General features: G+C 36.0%; 1 protein-coding gene across 2 annotated transcripts in view; it reads left to right on the top strand.

The window, feature by feature from the left end:
• Nucleotides 1–27,102, top strand: part of PTPRK (protein tyrosine phosphatase receptor type K) — a 619,393-nt gene that overhangs the window by 132,944 nt on the left and 459,347 nt on the right. For both annotated transcript variants that reach the window (XM_005897592.3, XM_005897591.2), the window contains exon 2: nucleotides 10,468–10,590. In XM_005897592.3, coding sequence (XP_005897654.1) covers nucleotides 10,468–10,590 — 123 coding nt within the window. The remainder of the gene's footprint in view (nucleotides 1–10,467; nucleotides 10,591–27,102) is intronic.

Below are 27,102 nucleotides of genomic sequence, written 5' to 3'. Positions count from 1 at the left end.
CAGTTTAAAGTTGGTCATTACATTATAGAGCAAAAACTGGAAGGAAAATTAAATATGTTAAGTAAATGAGATATAATGCTTCAGTCAATCATGTGAATTTGATGAGACAAGGATATTTCAGGTCTGTAGGTATTTTTATACCTACTATTCTTGGAAGCCAAGAGCCCCTAATACCAATGGAGTCTGCAACAAAAGTTAACTTCCCTGTATGAAATTATTCTTCCCGGTCCTTTCTGTACTGAAGCATTTTTTTTATATTTTTGAATTTCATCTGAAATTCTAATATAGGCAGAGTCAACATCTTTAAAATATTTTTATTATATAAGAATAGTTGAATTGTGGTTGTTTACATTTTAGAAGTTCTACTAGGGAGTAGAATCAGTGGTGGTATGAATTTTTGACATATAATGGAATTTTTTTTTTTATCATATAAGCTGCTTTATCTTTTTCACAAAGGCCGAGGAATGATAGGATATTGTTGTAAGCTTGTCTGTTTTCTAATCCTTCAAATTTTGGTCATGTTACTTTAAAAGTATCCTGTAAATATAAAACAATAACAGGAATCTCAGATGTTTTCCTTACTGAAACCCTAACTTAATGATGCCTTAAATGTGTATAGCATGTGGATTTACTATTCACAGGATATTGTGGAGAGATTTTCAGAATTAATTGGCACAGTATTCCTATGTAGTAGGTGGAAGTAGAAGCCAAACTGGCTTTTTTTTTTTTTTTTTTTTTTTAATTGAAATGAGAGAATAAGGATATAGGCAGGCCTGAATCTCACTTGGTAAAGCCCTATGTAAAAACCTTATTCATCGTTCTCCCAATTATGACTCTCTTCATTAGGTTAGAATGACAATTGACTTACACGTCGCTTAAATGTCTGTGTTGAGCATTGGTTTTTGCTGGTTGAGAGATCTTTACTTTATGTGGTGATTCCTCTAAATGGTTGCCGTATGCACTGTCCTGATAAAGAAAATTTGAGCAGAGAAATTCATTGTAATACAGGCCTCAACACTGACTTGGTCAGAAGTTGATATATTTAAAGGCTAGTGAAAGTCTCAGCACAACATTGGTTAAAGCCCAGATAGCTTCCTTTATGGGAAAGGGGCAGAGATCTCTGACAAGGTCTCTTAACATCACTCAGTATTAATATAAAGATTGCTTGTGTTTGGGTGAGTGGCTTGTTTGCTGGGAACCTGGTAAAAGGCCAGACTGACTGTTTATATGATGCTTAGAATGAGAGAACTGGTTAATACATTGGAAATCAGTAATTAACATACTGACTGAAATGATGATATCCAGCTTTTTAAAATTCTAAATAAAGGAAATGGCAGAAAGAACCATAAGTCTTTGCTCCTTAGAATGTTTTAAGAATGGTGGAAAATCCAACATTCACTTGTACAACTTCTCTAGTACACCAAGTCTAGAAAGATTTCAGTAGTTAAAGGGCTTCGTATTAATGAAAAAGAGAAAGTTTTCTTTTTACTTTCAGGATGCATTTTAATTACTAAATTTGTTGGTTATCTTTTCTTCAAAGTTTATTTCTGCCTTACACAACTGAATTGTTAAACTTCTTCAACTGAGAATATTTAAGATTCCTTTGCCAATATGATAAAAAAATTTAATTCAAGGCCATAAGGCAGATCTTTGCTCTTCCTCTAGAAGGTTGGGTTATGGAGTTCCGTTTTACATGGCTTCAGCATTTTGCAGAACTCCCTTCATAAATGAAAAATGATCCATCACCCATCATGCTTGAGCTGAGTCAGGAGCCACTGCTGAAATAAGCCAGAATGTGTCTGATATGGGTGAAGTGTAGCCTACCAGGAATCCCTCCCTGAGAAACAAAACAAAGAAATGTTTAAATGTGAGCTTGGATGGTTTCCAATTTTACCAAAGTGTAACTGTGGCTTCAGTTGTGAATTGTATTTTTCAGTACATTTACTCTCTATTACTTTGTTCACTGAGTTTGTCTAGATTGTGTATCTAACACTAAACAAAAAAGATGAGATTTTACTAGGAGAGAAAAATTTTTACTGGATAAAAAATAGGAGAAGAAACTTGGGTAAATACATTAATATGTTTTGCAAAAACACCTGGTTTCTTACCCTAGAATTCCTGTAAGGGCTACTGCAAAAATTGCCAGAACAAATTGCTTTTGATTTATTTTAATGTTTTTAAAGAAGAAAAGTCACTTGTTTATACATGTTTTACGGAAGATGAGGTGAAAGTGAAGGTTGCCAAGCGAGAGTGATAGGATAGTATCATATACTTTCTCAGGCGTCAGTCGCTGTATTGAAATAAAATTCTTTGCTGAAGTTACTAGTTAATCAGACTTCTCTGATAGCTCAGTTGGTAAACAATCTGCCTGCAGTGCAGGAGACCTCGGTTCAATTCCTGGGTCAGAAAGATCCACTGGGGAAGGCATAGGCTACTCACTCCTGTATTGTTGGGCTTCTCTTGTGACTCAGCTGGTAACGAATCCACCTGCAATGTGGGAGACCTGGGTTCAATCCCTGGGCTGGGAAGATCCCCTGGAGAAGGGAAAGGCTACCCACTCTACTATTCTTGCCTGGAGAATTCCATGGACAGAGGACACCACTGAGCAACTAACACTAGTAAGGAGTCTTTCCTATTGCTAGCATCAAGCCTAAGGGACTTTGATATGTAATGTGGTTCTAAGTTTACTACATTTTATCCATAAAGGTTGTAGCACCGCCACACCATTACATGGGTAGGAAGGGTAGGTGCTGCTCTCTTTGTTGAGTAATGGCTTGAGGTTGTGCTGAAAATATCTAACAACTCTTCATTTTGAGAAGCCATTTATTTTCATGGTTGAGAGTAAAGAACCTGTATTCAAACCTGTGTTCAAATCCTGACTCTGATATTTATTTGCTTTGTAACCCTGGGCAATTTTATTTTTCTCTACTAAGAGGTACTTTTCATTAATATGTTCCTTTTACATTTTAATAAAGCTCTTTTCATCTGTGAAATCATTTCTATGGCTGTTTGGCATGTAATCATCCATTAGCTCCATAATGAGGTTGGACGAAGTCACATATGTACTGTCAGGGCTGCCCAGGTCTCCAAGGCTTATTTTTGGAACTTCAACTTGTACCTGAGACCTGAAAATTAGGAATGAAGACTTGGATTATGCAAGTCTGACTTCTGGGTACCCTTCCACAATGGACATGTGCTTGGGTATGTTTGAGACAGAGGATTGGAATCCTGTTTTCTTTTATCTACTTCCTTGATTCACACAATTACTTTTAATTTTATTTCATTTATAGAAAAAGCACCAGACCAGTGATCCATAAGAGGAGATAACAAATGATTGAGTGAATAAATGTATTTGGGTTCACACACATTATGTGTTTAAATATTTGCATGCAGGTATGCATGAATATGATGGGTCATAATGTAAAATATATTTCCTTTTGTCATCTTAAAACCTTGAAGCCCAGAAAGGACCTTGAAAGTGTTTTCAGCTCTTGAATATTCTCACTTTCTGATTTAAACCACTGTCCAGCCAGACAGTCTGATTTGCTTTTAGACATAGTACTGTCATTCAGACCCCATTTCCAGCTTCAGTTTCTTGGCTGCTGCCTACTTGGTATAAGGGAAAGAAAATCAGGTCATATGGAAGTGAGCAGGTCTTTGGAGGAGAAATCAAAGATCTTTGGTTGAAAGCTTTAAACCAGACTGTGTACTACCTGTAATTTTCAAGAATATTTAAGATCAGAGTGATCTAATCCAGGTGTTGATGAACTATGGCCTGCAGGCCAAATCCAGCATGCCAACTGTTTTTATACCTTTTTTTCTTAATTGAGAAAAAAATTTTTTTTTGGCTACTTCTTGTGGCATGTATATTCTTAGTTCCCCTGCCGTGGGTTGAACCTGTGCCCCCTGCAGTGGAAGCACAGAGTCTTTACTGGACCATCAGGGAAGTCCTGCTGTCTGTTTTTGTAATAACAGTTTTGTTTGAATACAGCTGTACCTATTTGTTAGGTAGTCTCTGTGGCTACTTTTTGCTGCAGTGACAACAGTTATGTAGTTGTCACAGAAATGATATGGCCTGCATAACCTAAAATATTTATTAATTGGCTTTTGATAGACGAAGTTTGCTGTCTTAATCTAAAGGAAGGTTATTTCCTTACTGAAAACATATCTGATGAATATTCAGAGAAAACTGGTTATGGTAATATAATATTTTCTTTATGGGGACTCTCTTTAGTCTTTCTGGGTAAACTGTGTAGAAACCATAAGTTTCTTTCTTCTGCTGTTTAATATGTGCAGGATTTTGCCTCTGTATAGTGTATATACAGAATACATTGTTAAGAATGGAACATAAAAAAATAAGGGCGCTGTTAAAAAACTTGTTGAATGTTAGGGGGTTTATGTGTATTATCACTAATCCTCATACAACTGTACTGTAACTATTATTATCTTGATTTTATTGGGAAGGAAATTGAAACTCAAAAAAATCAGATAGCAAAGCTGTGTATGTGCTCAGCCGTCTCAGTATGCTTCATCTAGAAATGCTGTCTCTTCTTCTACCGCATCATGACAGTATATGCCAATTTGTTAAATTCCTCGTGTGTGCGCGCGCGCGTGTGTGTGTGTTCAGTCACTCAGTCATGTCCAGCTTTTTGCGACATCATATAGAGTGTAGACTGCCAGGGTCTTCCGACCTTGGGACTTTTTCAGGCAAGACTATTGCAGTGGGTCGCCGTTTCCTTCTCCAGGGGATCTTCCTGACCCAGGAGTGGAACCTGTGTCTCTTGTGTCTCCTGCCTTGGCAGGTAGATTCTTTACCACTGTGCCACCTGGGAAGCCTTGAAGTTGAGGAGATTTTAATATTGCTTCTCTGCAAAGATGGAGGGAAGTAAAATTGGACTTATTTTTCTATTCTGGTTAATTTAGTCTTATTAAAGGAAGATTATTTGGCTAGTAGTATAGCATTTGCTTCAAAACAGACAATTTGAATAAAAGTCTTACTAGCTAAATAATCTTGGATTATATATATTATACATGTATTCTTGGCTTGAAGTGGTATTAGATAATTTATGGGTGTGTTTGAAATGAGCTCTTGAATCATCATTGAGTCATTTATATCTATCAATAAATGATGGGTTTGAATTTCCATAAATGTATTTCAAGTTCCTTTTCCTTTATGGAAGAGCTAGGCTGAAATAATATTTTCTTATACTAATTAACTACTAGCAGGGCAAAATACATGTTTTTCTGGATCTGAAGTTATTACCTTTAACCTTTTTTCATAAATTGTCTTTAGATCCTCTTTGTTATTGAACCAGAGCAATGTGTTAAGTATAAGTGACTCATACTTATGAGCTCGAAGATATTCATCCTTTTCATCTATTTGGATTTTTTTTCCTATTTGAATTTCTGTACGTAAATTGAGAACAAGCATTGCTTACCCTTAGGTTGGAGATAAACTTCCTAAACACTGATTATGATGTGTTGATTCTTATTTTGTACCTTCAATATTCCAAAAAGTTGAACGGGAAAAACAATCTATTAAGATATCCCAGTAGGTTTCAGAGGAAATATGAACTTTATTTAAAAGCATCAATTTTTATACTTTTCCAATAATCTGTTTTTCTGGAAATAGACAATGTTGCCTCAGATTATAAGTGGAATTACATTTAAGATATTCAGTAACAAGTTACTTTTCTGTTCTTCTGAATTTTTTTTTTCTGTGAAACATATTGGCTTCTTTGTAATGCATTTTGGGGCTATACCAGTAAAAATATATTATGGTTTTGATTAGCATAGATACAGATCATCTATTCAAAGCTAGTTTGATTTAGTATTGCATGTGACCTAATGTGACACATATTACCCTTTCTTTGGAGGATAGATTGTTTCTTAATGGAGGAAAGATTATTTCTTAATGGAGGGTTGATTATTTCAAAGTTGGTGGTCACTTACATGAGCAAATTTGTGTATCACAGTTTAATTCACAATTGGAAAATATTAATTTGTCCATTTTTGAGGGTCATAAACAACAGTATTTATAATATTGCATTTTGCCAACATATTTTATCTAGAACTTTTTCTCTTTTCAGAACCCTGTGTATTCCAACTTAAGAAAATAAAAATTAAAATGGCCTCTATCTTTAGCTAAATGAGGCTTTTTCTTTACAAATAGTAAAGAACCATGAAATATAATTCTATATGTTTCTTGCTATTTACTTCAGTCAGAAAATTAAGACTTCATAGATGCTTTGAAGGGGTGGATGTGGAAGGTCATAGTATAATGGCTTTTGAAAAAATGTCCTCCATAAAATGTTCAGAGTTGTCTGGGGGACTACTGACTTTTTATTTTTCTCCAACTCAACTTGGTTCTAAATTAACCTGACCCTGAGTTTTATGGAAAGTTTTGATATCAGAAAGTATTTGACTTTAATATTCCTACTCTCACGCTTCCCCGGTGGCACTAGTGGTAAATAACCTGCCCGCCAATGCAGGAAACGTAGGAGATGCAGTTCAGTCCTGGAGTCAGGAAGATCCCCTGGCGGAGGACATGGCAACCCACTCCAGTGTTCTTGCTTGGAGAATCCCATGGACAGAGAAGCTTGGCAGGCTACAGTCCATAGGGTCACACAGAGTTGGACACGACTGAAGTGACTTAGCACACACACTTTGATTCTTATACGATTTCACAGAAAGGGTCTCTGTTTCCATACTGCCTCATAGAGCCATCACCATCTGTTTAAATAAACACTCAAGAATCTCTCTAAATTCTAGATGTTTAGGCAATATAATTTTCCAGAGAGGAATATTTTAATTTTTTATATTTTTGTATTTAATGTTAGTACACATCCTTTCAGTGGGAATGGAAAGAAATTTAGGCAAGTCTAGATTAGCTTGATTTTTATTTTCAGAGGAACAGCTTGCAATGCCCCACAAATGGGTTGTGCCAGTGGAAGCAGGCCATTGTGTGACACATCTGTACACTAGCTGGCTGACTGGCATAGAGGAATTAGCAATCTGTGAAATGGCTCTTCAGAAGTAATTTTCCTCCGAGGGTTGAGGAACTTGCGGTTGTCATTTCACTGAAATGGTTTTGCTTCTACTCGCAGTCCTGTCACCAGCAGCAAACACAAAAACCGAGAATGTAAGGTGTTTCCTTGTTCATTTTTCATCCTCTCTGCCTAAGTAAATTTCTTTTTTTTTTTTTTTTCTAAGTAAATTTCTTGAACATCATTTCAGTGTTGCCTCCTTTTGTCTAGCTCAGTGGAGCTTTGAGTTTGTACGTTAGGTTTTATTTATGAATTAGAGCCTTGCTAAGATCTCTCTTTTAAATAGGTCATAATACTATATATAAAAATGTCTTAAACAGAGGGACATGTGTGTAGAAGACGATGTATTAAAGAAGACTTTGTTTTTAGTCTAGTGAGCCTTAAAGGTAAACTAAGGTTATGCAAAGTTAGCTCTAGTTACATTAAGTGCTGTTTGTTGTAAGGTTAAACCAAGTTATCTACAGACATTTTCCCCCATTACTCTTTAAACTTCACATAGCTTCTGGAGTGTTATTTTTGTTATCATTATTATTAATGTGCCTTGAACTGGATCATACTCCTGGATGAAACCCTTTAATGACTTCATACAATGATAGACTAAACCCTAAATATTTTACGGTGTCTGAAAATCTCATATTTAGTTTTTTGTCCCTGAATGCTTTTCATTCTCATTACACAGAATTGAGATTCTTCAGCATCTCCTGTTCCTTTAGATTTGTTATGCCCTTGCTTTTGCTTTTTCTCTAATTGCATTCTGGCCTGGCACATCCTTACTCATTTTTATAGGCATGAAGCCTTCCGAAACCAACTCAGGTATAGGCAGCCAATTCATTTGTCATTTGTGTTCTTTGTGGCTTTGGTCATACTGTTATGATCCCTTGTTGTTGTTCTTTAGTTGCTGTCATGGCCAACTCTTTTGCGACCCCATGGACTTTAGCCTGCTAGTCTCCTCTGTCCATGGGAATTCCCAGTCAAGAATTCTGGAGTGGGTTGCCATTGTGTTCTCCAGGGGATCTTCCCCACCCAGGAATTGAACCTGCATCTCCTGTATTGACAGATGGATTCTTTACCACCGGGCCACCAGGGAAACCCATGATCCCTTGTAACATACTGTATTTTATATATATACACTTTCCCACTCATGTCCATCCATTCCATTCATCAGGCCAGGAATAGTGTTTTTGGTATTTCTTGTTATCTAGTCCAGTATACTGTATTAGTTCTTAACCTTGAACTTCAAAATTCTTTACAAAAAGATTGATAAACATCTTTTGCTGCTGCTAAGTTGCTGCTAAGTAGCTTCAGTTGTGTCCAACTCTGTGCAACCCCAGAGACGGCAGCCCACCAGGCTCCCCCGTCCCTAGGATTCTCCAGGCAAGAACACTGGAGTGGGTTGCCATTTCCTTCTCCAATAAACATCTTTTACCAAAGATTAATTCCTATGCTACCTATGTAATGCATAGATATATTGTACTTCTTAGATTAGAACTTATTGTAAATTACAAAATAAAAAATTATCTTAAAGACAATTCTTTTATCACCCAAGTCAGATGGACCAGGAACTTTTCCTAAGATTCTTGACTTATATGGCAGTGATGTGCAACAAATAACAAGGGTTGACCCACTTATTTTGTATAGCTACACTTAGTTGTTATTGCTAATAAGAATCCTGGAGGCTAAAATTAACAATGGCCATGAAGGACAGCAATTAAGGCCATTTGTCTTCTAAATGTGCCAATGTAGGTTCCACTGGTAGTTTAAATTTATATATGGAAGTCACTCATACTATTATAATGGGCAGTGAAGGCCCTGAAGGTATGTGTTGCAAAGCAGTAAGTCATTTTAGGGTCATGATAGCAAATTATATTTGAGACAAACTTTCCCATTGCTATGGAAAGATTCATTTCCTAACAACCTCTTTTCACTGATTAATTTTAAATTAAAAAGTACATCATTTTTCATGACAGCATTTATATAAAGGCTATTTTAGGCGTATTTAAATGACAGTATTAAGACTTCAACCTGCTGAAATTTTGTTATTGTAAAGGATTGATGTGGCCATAAGAGTGATTTGGGGATACCCAAGTCATATTCCACTTTTGATAAAGATTGCTCAGGCCATAGTGTGATCTGAACATTTCTGACTGCGTTTTTTGCCTATAACACTGGCTTGTCTCTGTCATTGGTGAGAAATATAACTTTTATTCTCAAATTGATAAACTTTTGATGAGGGAAATGAATTCTTCATTTACTGAGAATTTATAGGCCTAAAGTTTAACGGCCCCCCTAGCCTGCTTTTAGTCAGAGAATTCAGAGTTTCTTCACAAGGATCCCCATGGAAACTAAACAAAAAAGCTACTTGAAAGGAGACAGGTTATTGGTTTTTCTCATTAAATCCACTGCTGGATTTTCATTAGTTCTAATCCATTTTCATTCAAGATTAGATATATAGGCCAGTTCTGATTTTCATGAATTGAATAAGTGAAATATGTTGAGTTGTGTCTGCCTGTATATGCAGTCTGAGATGCAAAAGTAATTATTCTTCTGCCATGAAATTACCCCAGAAAATAAAGCCAGGAAAAATGACTGATGTAAAGGGGAAAGGCCACCTCCATTTTTTAAAAAAGAGGTTATTAAATAAAGTGAAGGTGCTGAGAGGGATGGTAGGCTAATCTGATCCGGTTTATGCTTCATTCAGTTTTTCCCCACTTTTGTGTCATAATTGTGTATGAAAGTAATCTAAATAAAGTATGGAAGCGTGTTTCACTGACCACAAGCACTTTAGACCTTATAAAAGTTTAAGTATTTCGTTTGCTATTATGACTAGATTTCAAAGTGTTCTTTTAAAGCAAGAAATTTGGTAAAACTTAGATATTGTGGGACTTCCCAGGTAGCTCAGGTGATAAAGAATCTGCCTGCCAGTGCAGGAGCCACAGGAGACCCGGGTTCGATCCCTGGGTGGAGAAGATCCCCTGAAGAAGAAAATGTATACTGGAGGCAACTCACTCCAGTATTCTTGCCTCAAAAATTCCATAGACAGAGGAGTCTGTCAGGCTACAGTCCCTGGGGAACTTGCCTTATAAAGACAATTTTCACTCTTTTCCTTCCTTCCCTTCCCCTTGATAAAGCTGTTAAAAATTATTTAGATTCCTGGTGGTTTATATAGTTAAATGTATCTTCTATTATTCATATTTAAAAATCTGTGCCTCAGCCTTACTTCTGAGGCTCAAATCAATCTCTTATTCAAACAAGATACTGATAGAAGTTTCAATGTATGTGAACATTTAATGAAAGTAGTAATAGATAGAAATACTGTTTACTATTAAATTTATGAGTACCACAATGTACATTGCAATCTAAGGTGTTTTCTAGCACATCTACTGTTTAGAATATAACAGTAATTCTTCTTTTCTCCTTTAAGGTGGCTGTACTTTTGATGATGGTCCTGGAGCTTGTGATTACCACCAGGATTTATATGATGACTTTGAATGGGTACATGTTAGTGCTCAAGAACCTCATTATCTGCCACCAGAGATGCCTCAAGGTAAGAGTCATTCTGCTTACTGAGGTTGGAAAAGCCCTTTGGAATATGTAGCATTTTCTTATATTAGGTTATAATATAATAATTTGTTATAACAAACTACTGTGGTCAAACTACTTGACCCCATCAAAGACCCTCAATGGATTCTTTGCCTTTTCTTGAATAACTTTATCTAATCCTTTGCACCTCAAGAAAATTCACTGTAATCTTCGTTATCTCTGACCCTGAAAAAAGGTAAGTATTAGTGCTTATTTTCCTGTTTAATAAAAAAGCAAAATGGAAATACAACCAAACATAAAAAAATAAAAAGAACATCCAAAATCCTTTCAAAACTGTCTACATTGTGAGATCAGCTCACTTACTACCTCTTCTATTAAATCATGAGATTTGATGTAATCAGACCACTTTAATGGCAGAAAGCAAAGAAGAACTAAAGAACCTCTTGATGAGGGTGAAGGAGGAGAGTGGAAAAGCTGGCTTAAAAACTAAATGTTGAACAACTAAGATCATGGCATCCGGCCCCATTACTTCATGGCAAATAGAAGGGGAAAAGGTGGAAGTAGTGACAAATTTCCTCTTCCTGGGGTCTAAAATCACTGCAGATGGTGACCAGAGCCATGAAATCAGAAGACAGCTGCTTCTTGACAGGAACCTAGATAAACGTAGACAGCGTGTTGAGAAGCAGAGACATCGCTCTACCAACAAAGGTCCATATAGTCAAGGCTTTCCCAGTGGTTGGTTGTGAGAGCTGGACCATAGAGTAGGCAGAGTACCAAAGAATTGTTGCCTTTGAACTGTGATGCTGGAGAAGACTCCTGAGAGTCCCTTGGACACCAAGGAGGTCCAACCGGTCCATCCTAAAGGAAATCAGTCCTAAATATTCATTGGAAAGACTGATGCTGAAGCTGAAACTCCAATGTTTTGGTCACCTGATGAGAACAGCTAACTCATTGGAAAAGTCCCTGATGCTGGGAAGGATTGAGAGCAGAAGGAGAAGAGGGTGTCAGAGGATGAGGTGGCTGGATGGCATCACCGAGGCAATGGCTGTTGAATGTGGGCAAACTCCGAGAGATGGTGAGGGACAGAGAGGCCTGATGTGCTGCAGTCATGGGGTCACAAAGAGTTGGACGCAACTTGGCGACTAAACAACAGCAACAACCAGACTGGAGAAACTTTCTTGTTTCATGGTAGGGAGAGAGCTTATCTCATGCCATTGGCTCTCAGGAGAGACAGGCTAGACAGAGAGAGAGATGGAGAGGACTTTTGTGAGTTGACTGTAGAAAAATAAGGCTGAATCCTGCTTTCTTTACCTTGATCCTGTTACATCCTTTGCATTTTGGTTTTGTGAAATAGTACATCTTCTTATTGTTTAAGCCAGTTCAAATTGTGTTTTCCCTTAATTATTAATAACATAGGATCTTAACATATACATACCATTTTGTACACTGCTGCTGCTGCTAAGTCACTTCAGTCGTGTCCAGCTCTGTGCGACCCCATAGACGGCAGCCCACCAGGCTCCCCCGTCCCTGGGATTCTCCAGGCAAGAACACCGGAGTGGGTTGCCATTTCCTTCTCCAATGCATGAAAGTGAAAAGTGAAAGGGAAGTCGCTCAGTCGTGTCCGACTCTTAGTGACCCCATGGGCTGCAGCCTACCAGGCTCCTCCGTCCATGGGATTTTCCAGGCAAGAGTACTGGAGTGGGGTGCCATCGCCTTCTCTGATTTTATATACCAGCAGGCTAATATTTGTGTCTTCATTTCCAGACTAGTTTGGAATTAATGTCAACCTCTGTGTGTATATTATTAAATTGAAAAATTGAAACTGCAAATAGAAATTTTAAAATACTTTACTAAAGAGAGTAAATTACTTTCCTATTACTTAGAAATAAAATATGGAATATAATTATGTATAATCACATATATAATATACAATATACTGATATTTAATAATGTAATATATTAATATACTATGCAATAATACATCATCATTGTTTTATAGTATATTATATGTGTTTGATGAGATATTTGCCTCTTAGTAGTAATTTAAATTTTAAAATATAGTTTCAGTGTTTTAATCATAATATTATACACTTCAATTTTTCTTACTGTTTCACCCCATGGTGTACTCTTTGAGAGTAGTGTGAATTAAATCTGCTTTCTACTCTAAATTGTCACTTTTCATGGGTGGGTAGACAAATGGATACTTCTGTAGCTGAGCTGAGCCATAATTTCCAGAGGAATAAATTGGTACTAGGCAACTAGTACTCTTTTCTTCTCATATTTGACCCTTATGTTGTCAGCAGACTTATTTATTTATTTTTGCATTCTTTATGATTTCCTTTATTTAAATATTAAAACAAAACAGGTAAAACAATAAAATAGAAGCCATGATAATGTTTTATTTGGTGTAGTTAATGACTATAAGGAGGTTTCAAAGAGTCTTCTTAGCTTGCTGCTAATATTCTATGTATGACCTGGGTAGCATGTTCACTTCATGAAAATCCATCCAAGCTATGCTTAAAATTTACTTTTTATTTTTTTTTAATTTTAATTTTACATTGAAATATAGTTGATACACAATATTGAGTTAATTTCAGGTGTACAACAAAGTGATTTAGTTGTACATACACAAATATCTATTCTTATTTAGATTCTTTTTCCATATAAGTTATAACAGAATACTGAGTAGAGTTCCCTGTATTGAAGAGTAGGTCTTTGTTAATTATCTATTTTATATTTAGTAATATATATATGTTAATCCCAAGCTCCTAATTTACTGCCCCCCCCACCCCCACACACACTTTACCCTTTGGTAACAGCAAGTTTGTTTTCTGAGGCTGTGAGTCTGTTTTTGTTTTGTAAATAAGTTCATTTGCAACATTGTTCTTTATATTCCACATATAAGTGACATCATATGTTATTTGTCTTTCTCTGTCTTACTTCACTTAGTATGATAACCTCTAGGTCCATTTATGTTGTTGCAAATGGCATTATTTCATTTTTGTGGTTGAGTACTATTCCATTGTACATATATACCACATCTTCTTTACCTATTCATTTCTTGATGAAAATTTAGCTTGGCTATTGTAAATAATGCTGCAGTGAACATTGGGGTTGCGTGTGTCTTTTCGAATTATGGTTTTACCTGGATGTATTTCCAGGAGTGGGATTGCTGGATCAAATGGTGGTTCTGTTTTTAGTTTTTTAAAGAACCTCTGTACTGTTCTCCATAGTGGCTGTACCAGTTTGCATTAGTGTATGAGGGTTCCCTTTTCTCTAAACTCTCTCTAGTATTTGTTGTTTGTGGACTTTTTGATGATAGCCATTCTGACTGGTGTGAGGTGATACCTCACAGTAGTTTTGATTGCATTTCTATAATTAGCGATGCTGAGCATTTTTTCAGGTGCTTTTTGACAGTTTGTCTTCGTTGGGGAAATGTCTATTTAGATCTTCTGCCCATTTTTTGATTGGGTTATTTGTTCTAGACTCATTTAGTTGTGTATTGTAGGTTTGTATTTTCCCTCAAAGGTACATAACCTTATTTTCCTGGTACATTTTAGTTAAAGAAACTTCTGTAATATTTTATCTGTGCTTTCTCTGAGATATATTTAGACTGAATTTTTATATAAAAGTAGAAGGGGTGGGCTGGGATGCACATATTTTGACTGTTTATCATCAGAGAACAATCAGAAAGATGTTGATTTATGGAAATGTTACCATTGTTAATTACCATTGAAGATGGGTAATGAATAGCTGAAGAGTTACTGCTCAGATGACCTTGTTGGTTCACCTTTGATGAGCAGCTTAATCGGTGGTTACAGTACAGGATGATGTGCACAGAAAATGAAAGTGTTTGAAATTCAGCCACATCTTTCAATTAATAGGACATTAAGTAATTAATCATGCAGAGGAGGGAAAAAGGTCATGGCCATTTTATTTTTGCAAATGCAATTTGTATTTGGTTTTTGTAGATGTTGAAGGAAAGTATCTATGTATCGGTTCTTCTTTTTCTGTTCTCTTTTTATCATCTACACCACTTTTTTTTTCATTTTCCGTCTGATATTCCTTTAAAATACTCACTGAACATTATTCATAATTTGGAAAAAAGGAGATACTTAGATTTAGCCTATTAAAATTTTATAAATGATCCATTTATTTTAAAATAGACATGTTTATTTTTCTCACTTATTAAAAATGAGAAAACTCAAACATATAGCAGCCCAAAAGTAAGGCTGAGTCTCTGATGCAAACATTTTTTTTCCCCATGGAACTATTTAAAACATTAAAAAAAAAAAAATAGAGTACAGTTGATTTCCAATGTTGAGTTAGTTTCAGGTATATAGCTAAGTGAATCAGTTATACATATTCTGGATTGGCCAAAAAATTAGTTTTTGGGTGTTTCTGTAAGATGCCTAGTTAGCGCAGTGGTGAAGAATCCACTTGCCAATGCAGGAGACATCCCTGGGTTGGCAAGATCCCCTGGAGGAGGAAATGGCAACCCACTCCAGTATTCTTGCTTGGAAAATTCCATGGAGAGGGGAGTCTGGAGGGCTGCAAAGAGTCAGACATGTCTTAGCAACTGAGTGTGCGTGCTACAGAAAAATCCAAATGAACTTTTTGTCCAACTCAGCGTATATACATTTCCATTCACATATACATATACATGTACATATGGCTTCCCAGGTGGTGCTAGTGGTAAAGAACCTGCCTGTCATTGCAGAAGATGTAAAAAGAGATGTGGGTTCGATTCCCAGGTCAAAAAGATCCCCTGGAGGAGGGCATGGTAACCCACTCCAGTATTGTCTGGAGAATCCCATGGACAGAGGAGCCTGGTGGACTACAGTCAGTAGGGCCCCAAAGAGTTGTATACCACTGAAACAATGGTATTTAGCATGCATGCACGCATACATGTACATATATTCAGTCTTTTTTAGATTCTTTTCCCACATAGACCATTACAGAGTATTGATAAAAGTTCCCTGCGCTATACAACTATTTTATAAATATAATGTGTGTATATCAACCCCAGTCTCCCAATTTATCCTTCCCTCTCTTACGCACTTTGTTTTCTACACCTGTAACTCTTTTTCTGTTTTGATACATGTTTATTTGTACCCTTTTTTTAGTTTCAGATATGAACAATATTATATTTGTCTTTGTCTGAATTCTTCACTCTGTATGATAATCCCTATCTAGGTCCATCCATTGTGCTGCAGATGACACTATTTTGTTTTTATTCACTGAAAAATATTCCACTGAATATGTTTGATGATAGCCATTCTGACTGGTGTGAGGTGATACCTCACAGTAGTTTTGATTGCATTTCTATAATTAGCGATGCTGAGCATTTTTTCAGGTGCTTTTTGACAGTTTGTCTTCGTTGGGGAAATGTCTATTTAGATCTTCTGCCCATTTTTTGATTGGGTTATTTGTTCTAGACTCATTTAGTTGTGTATTGTAGGTTTGTATTTTCCCTCAAAGGTACATAACCTTATTTTCCTGGTACATTTTAGTTAAAGAAACTTCTGTAATATTTTATCTGTGCTTTCTCTGAGATATATTTAGACTGAATTTTTATATAAAAGTAGAAGGGGTGGGCTGGGATGCACATATTTTGACTGTTTATCATCAGAGAACAATCAGAAAGATGTTGATTTATGGAAATGTTACCATTGTTAATTACCATTGAAGATGGGTAATGAATAGCTGAAGAGTTACTGCTCAGATGACCTTGTTGGTTCACCTTTGATGAGCAGCTTAATCGGTGGTTACAGTACAGGATGATGTGCACAGAAAATGAAAGTGTTTGAAATTCAGCCACATCTTTCAATTAATAGGACATTAAGTAATTAATCATGCAGAGGAGGGAAAAAGGTCATGGCCATTTTATTTTTGCAAATGCAATTTGTATTTGGTTTTTGTAGATGTTGAAGGAAAGTATCTATGTATCGGTTCTTCTTTTTCTGTTCTCTTTTTATCATCTACACCACTTTTTTTTTCATTTTCCGTCTGATATTCCTTTAAAATACTCACTGAACATTATTCATAATTTGGAAAAAAGGAGATACTTAGATTTAGCCTATTAAAATTTTATAAATGATCCATTTATTTTAAAATAGACATGTTTATTTTTCTCACTTATTAAAAATGAGAAAACTCAAACATATAGCAGCCCAAAAGTAAGGCTGAGTCTCTGATGCAAACATTTTTTTTCCCCATGGAACTATTTAAAACATTAAAAAAAAAATAGAGTACAGTTGATTTCCAATGTTGAGTTAGTTTCAGGTATATAGCTAAGTGAATCAGTTATACATATTCTGGATTGGCCAAAAAATTAGTTTTTGGGTGTTTCTGTAAGATGCCTAGTTAGCGCAGTGGTGAAGAATCCACTTGCCAATGCAGGAGACATCCCTGGGTTGGCAAGATCCCCTGGAGGAGGAAATGGCAACCCACTCCAGTATTCTTGCTTGGAAAATTCCATGGAGAGGGGAGTCTGGAGGGCTGCAAAGAGTCAGACATGTCTTAGCAACTGAGTGTGCGTGCTACAGAAAAATCCAAATGAACTTTTTGTCCAACTCAGTGTATATACATTTCCATTCACATATACATATACATGTACATATGGCTTCCCAGGTGGTGCTAGTGGTAAAGAACCTGCCTGTCATTGCAGAAGATGTAAAAAGAGATGTGGGTTCGATTCCCAGGTCAAAAAGATCCCCTGGAGGAGGGCATGGTAACCCACTCCAGTATTGTCTGGAGAATCCCATGGACAGAGGAGCCTGGTGGACTACAGTCAGTAGGGCCCCAAAGAGTTGTATACCACTGAAACAATGGTATTTAGCATGCATGCACGCATACATGTACATATATTCAGTCTTTTTTAGATTCTTTTCCCACATAGACCATTACAGAGTATTGATAAAAGTTCCCTGCGCTATACAACTATTTTATAAATATAATGTGTGTATATCAACCCCAGTCTCCCAATTTATCCTTCCCTCTCTTACGCACTTTGTTTTCTACACCTGTAACTCTTTTTCTGTTTTGATACATGTTTATTTGTACCCTTTTTTAGGTTTCAGATATGAACAATATTATATTTGTCTTTGTCTGAATTCTTCACTCTGTATGATAATCCCTATCTAGGTCCATCCATTGTGCTGCAGATGACACTATTTTGTTTTTATTCACTGAAAAATATTCCACTGAATATGTGCCACATCTTCTTTATCCATTCCTCTGTTGACTGATGGGCATTTAGGTTATTTCCATGTCCTGGCTATTGTAAGTAGCACTGCAGTGAGCATTGTGGTGCGTGTATCTTTCTAAATTATTATTTTCTCAAGGTATATGCTAAAGAGTGGGATTGCTGGATCATATAGTAGCTTTATTTTCTGTTTTTTTTAAGGAACTTCCATATCGTTCTCCATAGTGACTATACCAATTTACATTCCCACCAACAGTGTAGGAGGGTTCCCTTCTTTTCACACCCTCTCCATCATTTATTGCGTGTAGATTTATTGACGATGGCCATTCTGACTGGTGTGAGGTAATACCTTTTTGCAGTTTTGATTTTAATTTCTCCACTAATTATTGATGTTGAGAATCTTTTCATGTGCTTTTTAGTTATCTGTATGTCTTCTTTGGACAAACGTCTATTTAGAACTTCTGGCCATTTTTTTTTTTTTTTATTGGATCATTTGTTTTTTAAATATTGAGCTGCATGAGTTGTTTGCATATTTTGGAAATTAATCCCTTGTCAACAATCTTGTTATTGGACTCTCTTTACAATACTTGGACATTGTTAATTGGCATCTGTTTGTTGATCTTTTTGTCATAAAAAGGTAGCAGGGAAGAGATAAGAGAGAATAAATAGATTAGATACTAAAAGAATGAAGATGAGTAGAAAAGAAAATTAGTTCTTTTTGTTTGAAGACATAATGCTGTTAATGATTGCTTAAAGTGTTCTTCAGCAAAGCTGCCTTTGTCAGCTGATAATGATGGTGATTGAAAGGCCAGTGTAGGACATTTAAAATAGCATGCAAAAAAATGAGTATATCCTAATGGCCAAAAATCATATGAAAATGAGAGTACCTGCTCAACTCTTACATCAAAGGAATACAAATTAAAGCCACAACACGAAGAAGCTACAACACATGGAGCAAGAGGATGAAAATTAAAATTTCAAGTGTTGGTGAGAGTATGGAGCAAGTGAAAGTCTTCATGTACTGAACTTTGGTCAAGTATCAATCTGTATAACCATTTTGTACAGCCTAATTTCCCGGAAGACCCATTATGGAGTATCAGCCCAGCAGGACTCAGTACACATGTTTTCTAAATAACGTGTACAAGAGCACTTACAGCATTAGTATCCAAAATAGTCTGAAACTGAAAACAATTCAAATGTCTGTCAACAGTGCAATGAATAAAATCCTGATAAATCCACATAATGTTGCAATGTAAATGAACAAACTGTTGCTATATATGATATGAATGAATTTTACACACATAATCTTGAGGGAAAGAAACTAAACACAAAAGGGTATGTACTTTTATTTATGTAAATTTCAAAAACAGGCAAAACAAATTGATGATATTAGAAGTCAGGATATTATTTACCTAACAGAAGGACCTGGAGGGGTGGGGAGTGGTTAGTGCTTGGAAGGTGACAGGAAGGGGATTTCTGGATACTGGTAACACAATCTTTCTTGATCTAGATGGTTTATTCACAGATAAGCTGAAATTGAAAAATCATTGAAGTGTATAATTATGAGTTGTGTTCTTTTCTCTATATGTCTTATATGTTAATAGAAAATGCCAAGAAGTAGAATAAATAAAATCACAGCTCACAAGGATACTTTGGGGAAACTAGACAAAGAATTAAAAGATGTTACAGATTAGAATGAAAATATATAATAGGATACCTCAAATGGGTTCAAACTCCTTTTTTTTTTCCCTCACCAACCTTTATCCCTTCTCCCACATTCAAAGATAATATGCTCTTTGACATCTCTGAGCCTTTGTATTAATATGTTTCCTTTCCTCTGTTTAGGCAATTATCTGTTTATCCATTTATCAGACTCCTACCCATTCTTACTATGTCTGCTCAAGTTCTATCTGCTTTGGGAAGATTCTCCTGGCTGGCATAGAGTTTTTATATATTTCTTCTGTCCTCACTTTTCAGATATGCTGTCCACTGTACCTGGTACATGCTTCAATTGCAGGCTGTTATAATACTTTAAAATATCTCCTTTTCTCCACCAAACTATAATGTCCTCATGAACATAAATCATATTTTTCATCTTTGGTTTTCCAAGACACTATTTCATTTTACTTAGGGAAAATGTCAACTTATATAATGTGGTTTAAAATATTTTGGTCAAGCATTAAACAAAAAACGTCTCCCTCTTGCTTTAAAATTAATTGAATTAAAAATACCTTACTTCTCAATCATTACATTCAGTTCAGATTTTAATGTAATTAGAAGATCTTCATATACTTAATAATATTTAGCTTTTGCTTTCATAAATGATTTCATCTATTTATTTTGGTTTTAATTTTAAATATTATTAATACTACCAAGAAGGAGCTCGTTTTAAGGATCTCTCTCTTTTTCTTTTGTCTTTTACTAGTCAAATTAATTCCAATCTCCTACTCCTTAAAAATCTAGGCTATAAAAATCTAATCCATAAAGAATGAGAGGTGTTGCAGGGAAGTAGAAATTGTTCTTCGATCTCAAATACATCTGTATTCTTGACCTTGTCAGATGTTCCTGTCTACTTATGACATCATGAAATGAATTCACTGGACCATTTTGCTACATGTTCTGACCTAGATCCGAGCATAGACATTGTGATTGACATCTCAATAAATTTATCTTCATCTGTAATTATGACTCCTTTTTCCTTTTAACAGGTTTTGTAAAATGACTAATTAAATTTTAGTTTAGAGTCTCTAGAGTACTCATCTGACAGTTTAAAATTATGCTATGCTGTATTCTACCTTCAGTCTAGTACTTTTCCCCGATGATAATGTAAATCACTATGCAGAGTCCCTTCTGTAAAATGCACACATTCTGTCTATCTAAGTATCTGTTTATGTCTGTCTATCACAAAAATAAAAGCCCTTTGTTAATAAATTAATCTGAAGGTTGAAGAAAGAAACCATTCCTCCTAGGTTATAAAGCTTAGTGAGGTTGTGATTCAATAGTTTAAAAGCCCAACTAAGTATCAATTCTGCCCCCTTGTCAAATCCTCAGACTGAAATTTAGAGAGCAAATGGCATTACACAGAGAAGAATGAATACTGAACAATACTAATAAATGTGCCTGTAAATTCATTTATTATTTTTGAACAGTGTATCTTTTTTTTTATTTCTTTTATCCAAGAGTTTATAAATACAAATAATTAGCCAGGTTGTTAAAATAAGTTTTGTCTTCTTCACATATTTATTTGAAGAGACTAAATGTTTTTTGTATTCAATAGTGAGCATGCATAGGTCTCATGATTTTGTGCCTGGTTTTCTTCTGACATTGTATCATATAGGGAAAAACAAATGAAATATTATATTTAAATAATAATATTTGCTAAGTAACACAATTTCAGCTAGATTTTTCTATATAGCAATAGTCCTTTAGTTTTCTAGGTAAAGACTTACTCACAACTTACTAAATAATACTAGTTATTCAGTATATCACATTTTAATATATCTAAGAAATTTCAAGGGAGTTTTTGTGTTGTCTTACTGTTTGTAGTCGATAGTCTGTCTCATTGGGAACCTTAATCACTCATTAAAATGAGTGGGTAGCCTTGCAATCACCCTCTTATGACAGTTGATAATAAGGCATGTGTTTCTACAAGATCATAATTGCTAAATTCTCACATATCTGAGTTAACAGAATTATTTGATATCAAATCTGTCAGAGTCAAAATATGGCAGAAAGTGGTAGAATAAAGTTATGTGCATGTAATGTTGGTTAAGTGTTACAGCTAGTTTTGTTTATGTTAGAGGATAAAGCAAATCAGGCCAAAATGTTGGTTTATTCTGTTTGCCGTCTAGTTATTATTGTCTGTTAATACTAGCAAAGATACTGTGTTGTGGACCTTGCAGTTGTCTTAAGCACCACTTGAGAGATGGTTTATAGTGGAGAGAAGAAGGGTAGGGTGGCAAGGAGAGAGAAGGAAAGGATAAGAGAATAACTTAACATTAGTTCATTAAAACAGATGGAAATACTGTAAGTATTGAATACAGGCAATAGAGTCTAAGAAGGGGACAGAGCCTAAAACCCTCAGTTTAAAACTAGAAGGCTATGCATCAAAATCATTTGATTTTTAGATTTAAAAAAAAAATAGTAGAGTTCTCTTTTTGAAAGCAGTACTTCTCAGCACTCAAATATGTAAAATTGATAACTAAGAGCCACTGGTCCCAGAACTTGCTTGCTTTGTACTCCCTAACATCCCTACCCTACCCCTTTCTCCACCACCCAGTTCCATCAAAATGGCTTCTCCAAGAAATACTTACGGAAGTAACATTCCAAAGGACAGCTTTAAATAGTTAAATGCACATTCAGCACTTCAGATAAGCCTGCTCCCATTGGCTATGACTTATTGGTAGTTTACTGGGTTCCTACTATACCAGGGATATGATATATATTTTTAATCCTCATGTGGACCCTGCAAAATTAGTGACAGTTTAGAGATAAGTGGAGTGAATAACTTGCTTAAAGCTGCTTAGGGATCAAATTTGAAGTTGGGTCTATCTGTCTAATATCACAATTATTCTTGCTACAGTGCTATCCTTCTTGATAAATTGTGGTGTAGCTGATGTATTTTCTTCACTTGGTCTTGCATCTTTAAATCCCCTATAAAAGGAGCTATGTATTAGGTTTATTCCACAATGTTTTCCTACAACTTCGTCTAGGTCCTGTTTTTTCCCAAAATTTAAAAGCTTGAAATGACTGTCTCTTAATCTTCACATGAAGTGGAGTCTGAGACTTGCTGTTTGGAATTGCAGTTGAGCTTTGGGATTTCCTCATGGTATTCTCACCCACTAGTAAGAGGAGCTGACCTTTCTTTGACTTACCTGTATGTTATTTTTAGTTATTTGATGAACACTTGCTGCATGGCTGTCTAAGCAAAACCTTGGAAACATATATATTATCTGCTGTCTCATTAGAGCATTTATGGTAGAAGGAAAAATTTTGGACTAAAGAACTCAGACTAAAAATTAGGGTTTGAAAATAGTTTTAAGACATTGTTTGCAATAGGATATTTTCGGACCTGAATTATGGGCTTATTTCAACATGCTCTTCCAAACCATATTATCATGTGTCTGTTGGTGCTTTTGCCCTCAGCACAGAGAAGATAGTTTACCACATTTGAGTTGCTTATTAAAAACAGTAGGAATCGGAGGCAGTGCAGGGTCAGAGAGTGAAAGGCTGTAATGGACCCTGTGAAGGGTGAGCTACTTCATGAGGGCAGGTTTTTAATGTAAGTACTGTTACCCTTGTGCACATAAATGCAGCGTGAAGAATGTCTAAATTACAGTGGACAGAAGTGGCATGCTGAGACAGGAATATTTTCCTGTTATTTCAGGTACGTAATGTATCTGAGTTAGATATGTCTCTGTATATCTCAGGGGGAGAAAACAGGTCAGTATTTAAAAAAAAGAAAAGAAATTAATATTGGTGTCAGTGTTAGAGAACTTCCAATCTCCTAAATGAATTAGGGGTACGAATACAGAGTAATTTCAAAGACTATCCAGTCATCTTTAACATGTGCCTTAAAATCAATACATGGTCTAAGGAAACAAAATTACTTTTCCTTGGAGGGGAGAAAGACTGAAAGTACAGTTATGACCTTATCCGTCCCTCTCCAAAAATAAACTTGTCTCATGATGGCTAAAGAACTCTTTTAGACATTCTCAGCTTCAAAGCTTTGTCTTCAAACATTAGAATGCCAGGGGAAACAAATTACACACAAAAAAGCAATGAAATCTAAGTGATTAAATTAGAGGTTATTTAAAGATATGTGATGTTAATTTTCTCCTATAGTTAATGTTGTAAAAAATACAGAGCTATGTGTATATATTTATCATTACATTAAAAAGATGCTTTGAATATCTTCGAAGATTGTCAGTTTTCAACCTTGTAAATGTCGAGAGTATGTTGACAGACCTTTCCCCCTCCTTGAAAGAGGAAATTATTGATTATTTAGTTATTATAATAATTAAATTATTATTCCCTTGTTATAATAGAAGTGAGATGTTTTATACATTAAGAGCACGTGACAACTTATAAATGCCAGCAGCATCATGAAATCTTCACCTGGGGATGTAGATGAAAAAGATACACTGACTTGCTTCTTGTAGTTTATGGACTAAGGTAGGACAATTCTACAAATTTTATCAAGTAAATTATATATTTCTGTTCCTCTCTTCCTCCCCTAGTTCTGAAATAGTTGGTGGATTAAATAGAAAAGTGGAATGGCAAATATGGCTATTAAAAAAAAATTATATTTTGAGTGCATGGTTTTTATCCAAGCTAGGGTAGACTTAATGGATAATTTTTAAAAAATGCTCTTCTGACCACTTAGGCATTTTTACATGTCATTTCACTTAAATTCCATAAAAGCCTTTCTAGGTATGTATTAACACATCTTTTAGATGAGGGAACTGAGGTTCAGCGAGGCCAAGTAAATTTTCAGAGGTTTCATGTCTTGGGAAACTCAAGACTGGGAATTCAAGTATAAACAGATATAGCATAAAGATCTCACTTTTGACCTCTCTGTAAACAAACTGGAGTACAGATCCTTCCTTTAGAGACTACAGAAGAAAAAAAGCTTCAGGGCTGACTTGAAAGTATGGCAAAGCTTCTCTCTCATGTTTTCTCCAGCTCCAGATGGTAGACAGCCCAAGTCAAAATGTCTTTGAATCATAAATAAAGAAAGCTGCTTTCACACAAGAGGAAGACCAGGATTGCTAATTAAGTGATGTCCTTGAGGTTCCAGGTTCTTTTGTCTCTCAGTTCCTCTACTCTTAAGGTTATCTTTTAACCTCAGGCTTGCTCCCCTCATGGGTATAAGATCTGTAGCTATTCTAGGTATTAATTTCAGACACTGAAAAAAGAGGTTGTCTCTTCATTATGTCTGTTTTTTTGTTTTTTAATCAGCATAAAGAACTTTTCTGAGATGCCCATCAACAGATTTATCTTCTTGTCTAATTGGCCAAAATCATGTCCCATACGTATGTCTAAACCAACCAGTGGTGAGCAGAGTAAAACATGATTGAGTGATACTTTCAAGCCTGTACTCCTCTCCAAGATGGAGCAGAGGTTGAAATTAGTGCCAGCTTCTTCTGATCTTGTTGCTGCTGCTGCTGCTGCTAAGTCGCTCAGTTGTGTCCGACTCTGTGCAACCCCAGAGACGGCAGCCCACCAGGCTCCCCCGTCCCTGGGATTCTCAAGGCAAGAACACTGGAGTGGGTTGCCATTTCCTTCTCCAATGCAGGAAAGTGAAAAGTGAAAGGGAAGTCGCTCAGTCGTGTCCGACTCTTAGTGACCCCATGGACTGCAGCCCACCAGACTTCTCCATCCATGGGATTTTCCAGGCAAGAGTACTTGGAGTGGGGTGTCATTGCCTTCTCTGGATCTTGTTGCTAGACAGGTTGTAATGGAATAAAGATGGGGAGGATACTGGGTAGGTAACAACAATGCCATTACAGAACTATTTGATGCAGATATAGTAGGAAAGGAATATAGGTAGTAGAATTCAGAAGCTGTGAGATTTAGAAGAGTGGACAAATAAAGCAATTATCATAGCAACATGATATTCTCTAATGCATTGAGAGCCTAGTGTCAGTTTTTCCTTGATTTCAAAGCATTTACTGTATCTGTAACTTGAGAAGTGGAAAATCTTCCTGCCCTATTTCAGTTATCTGGGCTTTACTTGTGGCTCAGCTGGTAAAGAATTCGCCTGCAATGCGGGAGACCTGGGTTGGATCCCTGGGTTGGGAAGATCCCCTGGAGAAAGGAAAGGCTACCCACTCCAGTAGTCTGGCGTGAAGAATTCCATGGACTAGTTCATGGGGTCGCAAAGAGTCGGACTGCAATATTCTCTCTTGTTTTCTTATGACATAGAAGAAATAAATTAATATACTTTATAAAAACTCAAAAGTTATAATGTAGATGAACATATGCTAAAGATATATTTAATTGATTAATGTAGAAGCCAGGAGGATGGTAAGGCTTGTTCAAAAGATTTTAGGAACAAGGGAAGCATTTATAGGCATGAAAAGAGTGCTGTAGTAAGATTCCTAATTTTATACTAAATAAGTTAATGTCTAACAGGGTAATACATCTGAAACCTTTGAGGTTATCTTTACTACCAAACAGAAATCATATGCTACTCTACTAGACAAAATTTATTTGCTCTTTTAAATCTCATTTGTATTGCCATGAGCTTTCTGCAAGTTAACATCTTCTCTCACAGATTTATAAAATGTCTTAATCAATAATGAATAGTGAATCGGACAAAAGTACATACAGTTAAAAAATTAGCTGCTCCTTGAGTGAAGGATATGTAGTCATTCTTTTGCCTAGTTTTTTTAACTTTTTTTTTTTTTTAAACCAATTCCCCGTTATGAACATACTCTCCAAAGGTAATTCTTGTTAAAAAGAACAATAGAAAAAATAGCTAAAATGTATGGAGCATGCCAAACAATTATTTTTAGTTTCTATGGTCTCACAAATTAAGGGAACAAATCTTTGTGTTTGTGCAAAGTCCTTTTGGCAGCAGCAGTAAAGAGCCTGCCTACCAACGTGGGAGACTTCGGAGATGCAGGTTCGATCCCTGGGTTGGGAAGATCCCCTGGAAGAGGGCACGGCAACCCACTCCAGTAGCCTTGCCAGCAGAATCCCTGGGACAGAGAAGCCTGGTGGGCTATGGTTCATAGAATTGCAAAGAGTTGGACACAGCTGAAGCCATTTGGCATAGCACAAAGCCCTTTAGGAAACTTCACAGTTTATGAGCAAAGGTTTTTTGAAATTTTTATTTTTCTGAATTCAGAGTCTTAGCATGCAGGCAGAATCTAAAGAATTAATGCAGATTAGTCACTTAACTAGGGCTTCCCTAGTGGCTCAGAAGGTAAAGAATCTGCCTGCAATGCAGGAGACCTGGGTTTGATCCTTGGGTAGGGACGATCCCCTGGAGGAGGGCATGGCAACCCACTCCAGTATTCTTACCTGGAGAATCTGCATGGACAGAGGCTACAGTCCATGGGATTGCAAAGAGTTGGACACGACTGACTGACTGAGCACAGCACTTGACTAAGATAGCAGCATAGGTGACTGAGGACAAGGGATAATATCAATATTTTAATATTACATATATTAATATTTATTACCATAATATTTATATTGATTTCTATTAATATTTAGTATTTAAAAATAAAAATAGATTCTATGAAGTTGTGTTTGTTTTTAATATCAAAACCATAATAAAATCAGTTTAATGCACCAAAG

The sequence above is a fragment of the Bos mutus genome, chromosome 9 (genome assembly GCF_027580195.1).
Source record: "Bos mutus isolate GX-2022 chromosome 9, NWIPB_WYAK_1.1, whole genome shotgun sequence".
NCBI classification, from domain to species: domain Eukaryota; kingdom Metazoa; phylum Chordata; class Mammalia; order Artiodactyla; family Bovidae; genus Bos; species Bos mutus.
The sequence above is the reverse complement of the archived record's forward strand: the minus strand, read 5'-3'. Positions and strand labels throughout refer to the sequence as shown.